At 35.2% G+C, this 11,114-nt stretch overlaps 1 protein-coding gene across 4 annotated transcripts; it reads right to left on the bottom strand.

Moving 5' to 3' along the window:
- Positions 1-467: 467 nt before the first annotated feature.
- LOC120193519 (SPX domain-containing membrane protein At4g22990-like) lies at positions 468-10,286 on the bottom strand. Of its 4 annotated transcripts, none has more exons than XM_039196002.1 (12): positions 10,217-10,286; positions 9,864-9,870; positions 9,441-9,509; positions 8,868-8,988; positions 3,571-3,882; positions 3,332-3,436; positions 2,766-3,220; positions 1,962-2,263; positions 1,549-1,736; positions 1,132-1,322; positions 880-1,013; positions 468-757 (listed from the first exon to the last, which is right to left on the bottom strand). In XM_039196002.1, the coding sequence occupies exons 3-12, from the start codon at positions 9,491-9,493 to the stop codon at positions 519-521; spliced, it is 2,100 nt and encodes a 699-aa protein (XP_039051933.1). In that variant the 5' UTR covers positions 9,494-9,509; positions 9,864-9,870; positions 10,217-10,286; the 3' UTR covers positions 468-518. The 4 variants fall into 4 exon arrangements, with proteins under 4 accessions (XP_039051933.1, XP_039051936.1, XP_039051937.1 ...); XM_039196005.1 differs by having other exon boundaries at positions 1,549-1,730; XM_039196006.1 differs by having other exon boundaries at positions 1,549-1,731; positions 1,969-2,263.
- Positions 10,287-11,114: the final 828 nt, after the last annotated feature.

The raw sequence follows: 11,114 nt of genomic DNA, 5'->3' as shown, positions 1-11,114 counted from the left end.
TGAGGATCAGTTTAGAATGAGAGTCATAATTTGAAGATGAAAGTAAGAATAACTATCGATCCTATCCTACATGTTAATTTTTACCCACATATCACCAACATCATTACCGGTGCTTAAGCTTTAAATGGCTTTTTTAAACTAATAATATTAAAGAATGATACTATATTGGAGATTAGTTATATACTACATAAAGAGATGATGTGAAGTTATATAACACGTATTCATACACCTGACGTCCACTTCTCAAGCCTAGATAACAAAGACCATAAGTAAAACAAATAGAAGCATTCTATATGTGTAGGACTTTGCAGCTCTATTTTGAGAGCTCAATTGAATGGGAACAAAATTTTATCAAGATACAATTATAAGGGATAATCAACGCCGCAAGTTTCTCACTATATATAGCATCGATAACACGATGATGAAAAAAATTATTTGAACAGGTAAAACTGTTAAGCATCATCATGGAATTTTGTAGAGATGCTGATTTCTTTTTATTCTTGTTCTTATGGAATTGGTCAAAACAAAGAGTTATAGGTACAGCATGTAGCAACGATAGAGACGACGCATATCACTAGTGAAGGAAGTAGAGTGATATTCAAAAACCAACTCTGACCAAAGAAGCCAGCTATTGTTATTGTGGCATCTGCAATCACTCGAGCAATAGTCCCAGCTTCCGTCGAGAGTAGTCCCCCGTTGTACGTTCCGCGTGACAGCCGAGATGACATTACGCGGGATAGAAGTGACAGGTTCACACCTGTAACCACACACTCGGTTCATTTAAAACTTGAAAACAGGGAGGAATGCTTCATCTTCGGTTCTTATTACGAAAACATCAAGTGCGCTTTGCAGGCATAAATCAGATGATATAATGTTTACCTTCGAGTACTTCAGCGGAAACAAACATGATGAGCCCTGAGCATACATACTGGGGTACGGAGTATGGCATTATTATATGGAAGCTTAGCAGTATGCCTACGCAAACCACAATTTCAGATGCCAACAAAATTTGCCTGCAATGAAAATGGATGCATTAGACACACAATTCCGAAGCGAAGATCAATGAAGATATGAATACCAATTTACGTTAAATAAAGAAATTAATTAAAAGGGTACATCCTTAAAAAATACCTGTCTTCAAACATGTTGCTAATGTAGCTCCCAACAACAATGTTTACAGGAAGAACTGTTAAGCCAAGACATGCAAGAAAGATGGCAACTGTGCTTGTTGACCAGCTGAAGTAGTATGTGGTGACCACACTAGACTCCGAAAGTAGAATTTCCATTGCATACTTGAGCATGAAATATATCAACAACTGAACCTGGTGATATTATTAGAACTCAGGTTAGAGAACATCCAAAGGCCATTTTCTTTAGCTAAAACGATACAAGTAAAGTTAAGTTGATAAATATAAACATCGTATTTGTCCACTTTTTCCCATTTAGTGTGCTAAGGAATTTTTTATTGCAAATGAATTCAGATGAACATTCGACTAATCATCTTATACAACTTTTGAAACTCAAGCCAGTAATTGTTTAATGATATACCTTGACTGAGGGTGTAAGCAGTCCATAGGCTGAAACCATTGATGTAGCGGGTCGACGAGATTCCTCAGGATCTTCTTCACTTCCATCAGCTTCTGGGTCTTCATCATCTTCTTTCTTCTCTTCCAAAGTAATCAGCAATGGTTGTTTAAGACCTTTCTCAAGTTTACTTTTTTCTGCCTTTTCTGTATCTACATTGTAGAACATGCATATCAATAATTTTAATGCATTTATATAAGATATCCTGCAACTAAACAAAACAATCAAAGCAGCAGAATTAAAAAGGATGAGCTCCCAAACCAATTATTGGGTTCTAAATTAAATATACTGGAAAGACCTTGATCAGTGATAATCACATAATAGCATATATGCATAAACTGATCAAGCCAAAAGATAATTGATAAAAGAAAACATACCGGAATTCGATCCATGAGGAGAATTATTCTCTTCAAAATCACGAGATGGTTCTTTAAATGAGAACCACAACCATACCAGATATGCGAGCCAAGCAACAGCCATAACCCATCCTGGCAAAGTGACTGCATTAAATGTTAACTTGTAAATTTTGAAATTTGTCTGAAGTATGCCAGCAAGAGCAGGACCACATGCCATTCCCAAAGCACTGGCACTAACAAATCCAGCAGATGCCTGCATAAGAATTTTTAGTGGTACACAATCACTGATATACCGGCGGTTAACAGCTCTAGCAGAACCGAATCTGCAATGACAAGATTAATTTTATCAAGATAGATGGCAAAAGTAAAAAATGAAACGTAGCTCCTAGTCTCTCAAACTAACAATATTCATAGGTGAGTTCAATTGGGGTCCTGGAACCATATTTAATCTCCAATTCTATTCCCACTTATAATTCCAGTAAGGCTCAGGTTTGCCATACGTATAATAAAAGTAATAACTAATCCAATAAGAGAAAATTTGGAATAGTTAAGTTACAGTCATTATACACTAAGAAGTCCTACCATACTGCAAACTACAATGACTACGTTGAGCTTTGGTTATCTCTCAATAACGACCATGCTGCTAACAGCCATATGTATGTTGCTAGAGCGTTAAGACTCTTAGTATCAGTAACCAGAATAAAACCCTGACAAACTCAAGCACCAAAAACAAACCAAAAACCCCAATGACCGTTCCACCACAATCACTATATGTACTGTGAGCTCTGACAAGAAGAAAAGAAGATAAAGAGAACAAACACTTACCCACAAAAAAGTCGACCCAGTAGAAGAACTGTTAATGAGTTCAGATCATAAGCCAACGCATACATGGTATTTCCCACAAAAAGGACAATACTGCTAAATATGAGAGGTCTGAAGTATGACTTGTTAGACCATGCACTAAAGTACACTGAAGAAAACACCTGTGCAACCGCCATTGCCCCAATAACAATACCACAGACTGTTGCAGCAGCTCCAAGGCTCATGGAGTAGTTATCAGCTGTAGGAACAATAATATATGTATTAACCATATAAAGGAATGTGTTTGCTAAGTTCAGGAGGAGTGACATAAAATGGTATTTCTCTTCATCAATGCGTTGCTCAATGGGAGCAGGTAGCTCTTCTTGCATAATCAGAGCATGCTGTGCCATGAAGTTTAGGAAGTTTGTTGAGTGAGTTAACCTATCAACAGCTGCTTTTATTGAATCAACCACAGGATCCTGCAGATGATCCGAGTAAGTAAAATAGCATAACCATATCTTTATTACCATATAACAGATTTGCAGAGGGAATAAGATGAAAATTTTATAACAAGTATATATTGCAGAAACCTGGAGTGGAAGTGAGGGCGAATCATAAATTGATAAGTAGCTTCCCTGACGGTCTTGAAGTTCGTGAAGATTACGAGATACTGCCCCAACAACAGCACCTAAACCCTGAAAAATATACATTTAGAAAATAAGCTTAAGGATACTGCTAAAACTACTTCTACATGCCCTACTGTTACTTTTCACAATCTAATCTAGAAATGAACAAGAGCTGGATGTTAAATATAGAAATGGTACATTACCACGTGCTTGAACACTTGCTGCAGCTGAGAGTAAGGATGATTAGCACGTGTTTTGACATAGTAATCAGTGAATCTATAGCGAAAGCGTTTATCAAACTTTTTCAATATCTTCCGTAGACCGATAGCATTCATTTCAACAAAATAGAGAAGCTTCAAAAGATCGTATCCCACTCCTCTATAAACTTCTCTTAGTTCAGTTATTTTGGATATTTGTGGATGCTCCTCAAGAGCATCATGCTGTTCTCTAAGCTTTGTTAACTTGCTTGCGAGTAGGCCTTGTTGCTCCAGTAGAAAAAGGACAATCTTCTCAATCTGAAATTTCAATTACAATATGTAGGAATTATAGAAATGAGTTGTCAATCCCTTAAGTTAAGAGATTCTGTAATTATTTTCTGTTTTTCAATCCCTTATTTCAAGGGATTACATCTCATAGGATTAGTTTCCTTTCTTAGAGTTTCCTAGTTTAGAGGCATAATTTGTATATAAATATGTAATATGTTCTACTGAATGTACACAATAATAAAAATAACAAACTTGTCTGTTTTCTACACAGTCTGTTTTCTACATGGTATCAGTTTCGAGCGATCAATCCGATTTTCGCTTCTCTTTAAATCAATTCCTATTCAACTCTATTTTTTTATGGCTAATCCGGATCCCTCAGCATCCGAAATCACTTCCCATACCAACCTCTCTCAATCTGATTTTCAGATTTCAGATTTCAAATTTTCAAAGCAACAGAGGAAAAATCGCCTTTGGTGTGAACATTGTAAGAAGCCAGGCCATATGATAGATCAATGTTGGAAGCTGCATGGAAAACCAGCCGATTGGCAGCCCACACGGTCCAGGTTTCAAAAGGAGCCTCATATTGCCTCTCAAGATGATTCCTCAAGCAATTTTAGCAAGAAACAGATAGAGGAACTGTAGCAGATTTTGAACAGTATGACAGCCAAGCCTACAAATGTGATTTATACTACTACTGATGGAAATAATCCATATGCTTCCTCTGTACAATGGATAATAGACTCGGGTGCATCAGATCATATGACATGAAATATTGATCTCTTGGAGGAATATAGTGAAAGCAGCTTACCAGCTTATATCAAAATAGCAGATGGCTCTCTCACTACAGTCAAAGGGAGTGGTTCTGTTACATTAAACAAAAATCTACTACTTCATAATGTCCTCTATGTTCCTAGACTTGCATGCAATCTGTTGTCAGTCAACAAATTAATTAAAGATTTTGGTTGTAATGTTGTGTTTGGTACTGGTGGTTGCATTTTTCAAGCACAGGGCTCGAAGAGGGTGATTGGCAGTGCTAGGTTGGGCAAAGGATTGTACACCCTTGGAGGTAAAGCATCTCATAATCATGCCTTATCCAGTGCTCTTAGGAAACCAATTTTATCTTCTAATCTCAATACCAATAAAATTATGTTATGACACTCTAGATTAGGTCATCCTAATTTTTTCTATCTTTCCAAAATGTTACCGAGCTTATTCATTAATAAAGATCCATCTTTGTTTTCCTGTGAAATTTGTCAAATGGCCAAACACACCAGAAAACCATATATCCCAGCCAAATTTGAACCAACAACACCTTTTTCCATCATCCATAGTGACATTTGGGGCCTTTCTCCTGTCAAAAGTATTTCTGGGTATAAGTGGTTTGTTTCTTTTATAGATGATTACTCTAGGACAACATGGGTTTTCTTAATGAGAGAAAAATTTGAGGTTGAGTCTCCCTTTAAAAGTTTTTATCAAAAAGTTGAAATCCAATTTGACACAAAAATCAAAATTCTAAGGAGTGACAATGGGAGTGAGTATTTGAATAAAACTCTTGGGTATTTCTTTAAGGAAAAAGGCATTGTTCACCTTACTTCTTGTGTCAACACACCTCAACAAAACGGGGTAGCAGAAAGGAAAAATAGACATATTCTAGAAGTTACTAGGTCTCTTATGTTTGCTGCTAATGCTCCTAAGTATCTTTGGGGGGGAAGCTCTTCTTACAGCCACTTACCTCATTAATAGAATGCCAAGTAAGACCTTAGATTTCAAAATTCCTACTAAGGTTCTGTTTCAGCTGTATCCCCATTTTAAACATTTAAACTCAAGTCTTTCTCCTTGGGTGTTTGGGTGTTCAACCTTTGTTCATATCCACAACAGAGGGAAATTAGATCCTAGGTCCATAAAGTGTGTGTTCTTGGGCTATTCTTCGAGTCAGAAGGGTTACAAGTGTTACTCACCTTCCACAAAAAAGACCTATGTCTCCTTTGATGTTACATTTTTTGAAAACCAACCTTATTTTTCAGGAACAGAAATTCAGGGGGGGAGTTACAAGGAATTTCAGCCTGTTCAAACCGATATTTCTTTACAGCCTATTAGTTACAAGGAATTTCAACCTATTCAAACCGATATTTCTTTACAGCCTATCCTTTCCTTACCTATTACTGTCTCTACAAAGCCGGCTAGCACTGTCCCAGTTCCTAGGGAGGGTGATGGGAATAACCTAAATAACTCTGATGAATTACCTTCCTCCTTATCTCAACACTCTAGTCCGTGCAAAACACCTTCCACCACTACCAAAAATGCACCTAACAATGACCCTGAAACCATAACTCCCCAACCGAAACAACTCAGTGTTTACTCAAGAAGAAGGAAAGATGTTGCTGAAGAAATCAGTCAGCCTAGCATTTGCCAAGAACCAAATTCGGATCCTCTTGCAGCTGAAACATAAGGTAATGATGGTTACCAAGAGGCTACTACTGTTAATCTTGATGACTTTCCTATTGCTATTAGGAAGGGAGTAAGAAAATGCACTGCTCATCCCATAAATAAGTATGTTACATATGGGAAATTACAGTCTAATTTCAGGGCCTTCATTGCCAGCATTAACACTGTGAAAATCTCAAGAAATGTGACAGAAGCATTTCAATCTCCTGAGTGGAAAAAGGATGTGGAAGAAGAGATAAAAGCGTTGCAAAAGAATAAGACATGGAGTTTGACAGATTTGCCAAAAGGGAAGAGAGTTGTTGGATGCAGGTGGATATTCACAGTCAAATATCATTCGGATGGGAGTGTGGAAAGATACAAGGCAAGGCTGGTTGCTAAAGGTTTTTCTCAGTCCTATGGCATCGACTACCAGGAGACTTTTGCACCGGTTGCAAAATTGAATACCATCATAATATTGTTATCAGTAGCTGTTAACATGGACTAGAAATTGCATCAGCTGGACATAAAGAATGCTTTTCTGAATGGGAACCTTGAAGAAGAGGTATACATGGAGGCTCCCCCGGATTAGAAGGAAAGGTCACTAAGAAAACTGTGTGCAAGCTCAATAAATCCTTATATGGCTTAAAACAGTCTCCCAGGGCTTGGTTTGATCGATTTGCTAAGGCTATGACACAAAATGGTTTCAAACAAAGCCAAGCGGATCACACATTATTCAGAAAAATTACACCGAGTGGTAAGATAACCCTCCTAATTGTCTATGTAGATGATATGATTATAACTGGCAGTGATATAGAAGAAATAGAAAAGCTAAAGATGAATCTTGCAAAGGAGTTTGAAACCAAGGATTTAAGGAGTATGAGGTATTTCCTGAGTATGGAAGTTGCAAGGTCCGAGGAAGGGCTAGTCATAAACCAGTGTAAGTATGTTTTGGATCTTCTTACAGAAAGTGGGATGCTCAACTGCAAACCAGTTGAAACTCCAATGGAGCCAGGCTTGAAATTTTGCAAGGAAAGGACTGGAAATCCAGTAAACAAGGAAACCTACCAAAGGTTAGTTGGGAAGTTAATCTACCTTTCACTGACCAGGCCTGATATTGCATACTCAGTGAGCATTGTCAGCCAACATATGAGTGATCCTCGAGAAGAACATTTGGAAGTTGTTAACAAAATTTTAAGGTTCTTGAAATTTACCCCAGGAGCTGGACTTATATTTAGAAAACATCAAGACAGAACAGTGAAGGTTTATACGGATACAAGATGGGGAGGTGAATTAACTGATAGAAGGTCAGTTAGTGGCTACTGTACCTACGTTTGGGGTAATTTGGTGACTTGGAGAAGTAAGAAACAAGTTGTTGTCTCTCGAAGTAGTGCTGAGTCAGAGTTTAGAGCAATGGCTCTCGGAATATGTGAAGGAATGTGGATTAAAAGACTGCTCACAGAACTGGACTTAGATGACAAGAAGAATTTTGAGATTTTTAGTGACAGCCAATCAGCTATGAGTATAGCAAAAAACCCAGTGCAGCATAATAGAACGAAACACATTGAGATAGACAGACATTTTATTTACGAGAAGGTCAACAATGGAGTTGCAAAACTGCAGTACATTCCGACAAAGAAACAGCTGGCAGATATCTTCACCAAAGCCCTTCCACGAGTGACTTTTGATGAGATGTCATTCAAACTGGGTATATACAACATATATACACCAGTTTGAGGTGGAGTGTAGGAATTATAGAAATGAGTTGTCAATCCCTTAAGTTAAGAGATTCTGTAATTATTTTTTGTTTTTCAATCTCTTATTTCAAGGGATTACATCTCCTAGGATTAGTTTCTTTTCTTAGAGTTTCCTAGTTTAGAGGCATAATTTGTATATAAATATGTAATATGTTCTACTGAATGTACACAAGAATAAAAATAACAGACTTGTCTGTTTTCTACAGTCTGTTTTCTACACAGTTTGTTTTCTACACAATAAGCATGAAATACATCAGATTCAACCTTGGGAAAGACAATTTTCATAAAGCACATAAGGTGTATGGAAACAAAAATTACTTTTATGATTGGTTGCAAAATTTCTCTTTAGATTTAAAATCTATACAAAGGCATTCTAATTCCACAGGGTCATGACACATCACAATGCTCACATTGAGCATTTTAAGTAAATCTTTACCAGCTAAAAGAGGCTTTAAGATGTGATACAACAAACACGCAGAACAAGACAAACAAAATAATTTAAGATGTGATACAACAAACATGCAGAACAAGACAAACAAAATAAAGGATAAATTACAGAAATTCCCATAAATGTACCGACATCCTACCCTGTATACTTTCTAACATGCTCTTTTCCCCCAACAATCCATAAATATTGGGGGAAAAAGGGGGAAAGGAGTGATGCTAAAGAAAATCTAAATTAGTTAAAAGGAGAAAGTAAATAGATTGCAAAAGGATCAAAGCATAATATCAGTATGTCCATAGTGGAGTCCCTAGCTCCCTGCTATTCAAGCTTTTGGTCTCAGTTTTCCATGAATAAGTACATGCAGATAATCTGAAGTTCAGTTTTAAACATACCTGATTATCCAGCATTCTTGAGAAATCTTTGAGAACCTGTCGAAGATCTAGTGTCCCGACTTCAATTTGATGAGCATACTGTTTGACTTTCTTCTTCATTAACTTGTAGTTTATGTAATATCTGCAAGAGAAAAGAAATATGACCACATCATATGATCTTTGTCTTGCCGCTAATAACATTCAAGTTTGTCAACATGCACAACAACCTGTCTCTCTTTTTCACATCGTATATCTATGGTTTGTTCTGTATCAGGAAAGATGATTTTTTTAGATTAATCTTGATTAAAGACAGAAATAAAGTTGCTAAATTATATAAAGAAACATGTAAACTCTTCATGCTCGCATAAGATGAATAGTAGAAAATAAGCACCACATGCTATTAAAGAAGGCTATGGCAGTTGTAACCACATTATATTTATTGAAAAATGTCTTATAAGATATATTAAACTGCAACTAGCAGCATGTTGGACAAGCAAAAAGCATAGTATTGATACAGCAGCAAATTATATAACACAATACAGAGGAAATAGTCAAAGAGCAATGCACACGGAAATAAGAATATATCGAACATACTCTTGCCATTCCTGAATTTGTCTTTCCTTCAACCTCTTCCCAAAGGAAACCATATCTCACTGCAAATAAATGAAATAATTATTCAAAGAATGCTGAAAGAACAAAAATATAAAAATATGCAACCTTTGCATTAAAAAGTAGGGAACAGGAGAAAAATGTTTGAAACTAGACTCCAGCTGCCAGACAGATAAAAATTGCCTTTACATATCATAGAACATAATATAATTGAACTATCACTGTATTAAACACGAGTGGAAAAGCCACGCTAATTGATTTGACCAGTGAAATCATGTGTTCCTGGTTCTTAATATTTACCAACTGAAAAACAAAAGCTGATCAATTACCTAAAGGCAACTTTATAATCACTGAGTTAAAAGGCAAGTTTTCTAGTTGTAACAGTTATATATAAATGCAGCAATTAACAAAAGAACTCTCCTAATGATATACTGTAATTAGAATTAAAAGAAAAAAATCAAAATTGACGTTGAAATCATTCAGTGAAATTATAACGGTTGCAAATTCTAGAGATTCATAATGATTTCTGGTTTATAACCGGAAGCCTCAAGAAAAGGAAAAAACGAAAACTTATATAAACTCCGAATCTCATTCAGACGAAATGCAAGGATGCGAAACTGAAAGGAATGGAAGAATAAATCCAGGTTTGTCTTCAATGATTTCTTTAAGTTTATCATGGTTGTTTTCTTAGAAAACAAACAGAGGTAGGAACAAAAAAGAAAGGGAAAATAATAAGAAAGAAAAGCATTACCTGATAAAACAAATCAGAAGCACTCTACCATGAACGAAGAAGAAGTACAAAAGAAAGCGATAAAATCTGGCTTAATTTAAATATTTAATTGAAATACAGATCCACATAAGAGGAGAAGAAGAGTGGTGCGTAGTACATAGAGGTATTTTTCTTTTAAAAATTAAAAAAAATCCAATGTTTTGTTTACAGATAATGTGGATTTTGACGAATTAATTTGGGTAACTAACAAAAATAAATGTTATTTTTTTATTAAGTTAAAGAGATTATAAAATAGAATCTGTTTTAAATACTCTCAACCATTTTGACAATAAATATGCAATCACTCTTATTGTCACTGGTATTCGAACACACCCATGACCAATAGGAACAATAACAATTTTTTTAACTATTGAGATAAGTTGATTTGTGTAATAAATATTTTTTTAAATCAATAGATAAAGACAATTATAATTATTAAATGAATTTAAATTAATTCATGAAATTAAAATAAAATTAGTAAATTTTATAATATATATATATATATATATATATATATATATATATATATATATATATATATATATAAACACACTTAGTGTTAAGCGAAATCTTAACTAGGAAAGGATCAATCTTATCCAACTATTGGCGGGAGAGAGAAAGAATGCCTTAAATGGTTTATGCTTCGCATGTTATATGTGTAAAAGGTAATTAATATAATAGTAAAAACTAAGAATTCATTTAATTACTCAATATGATTGGAGTATTATTCTCTCGTGTCTTAAGTTTGATCAGTTGTATTTACAAGATGTATGTATATTGTCAGTAACTAAACAAAATTATAAATCAATATTATTTTATAATCATCTTAAACTATTACAAAAAATAACATGATATATAAATATTTTATTGCTAGAAACAAAGTGATTGTT

This window comes from Hibiscus syriacus, unplaced genomic scaffold (assembly GCF_006381635.1).
Source record: "Hibiscus syriacus cultivar Baekdansim isolate YM2019G1 unplaced genomic scaffold, ASM638163v2 tig00116996_pilon, whole genome shotgun sequence".
Lineage (NCBI taxonomy): Eukaryota > Viridiplantae > Streptophyta > Magnoliopsida > Malvales > Malvaceae > Hibiscus > Hibiscus syriacus.
The sequence above is the reverse complement of the archived record's forward strand: the minus strand, read 5'-3'. Positions and strand labels throughout refer to the sequence as shown.

What these genes read in the sequence shown, in the direction of transcription:
- LOC120193519 (XM_039196002.1), bottom strand. Translation starts at nt 9,493, where the DNA reads ATGGTTTCCTTTGGGAAGAGGTTGAAGGAAAGACAAATTCAGGAATGG. An exon ending in CGCCCTCACTTCCACTCCAG is followed by an intron (nt 3,221 to 3,331) that starts GTTTCTGCAATA and finishes GATCATCTGCAG; the next exon opens with GATCCTGTGGTTGATTCAAT. An exon ending in TCCTCATGGATCGAATTCCG is followed by an intron (nt 1,737 to 1,961) that starts GTATGTTTTCTT and finishes TCTACAATGTAG; the next exon opens with ATACAGAAAAGGCAGAAAAA.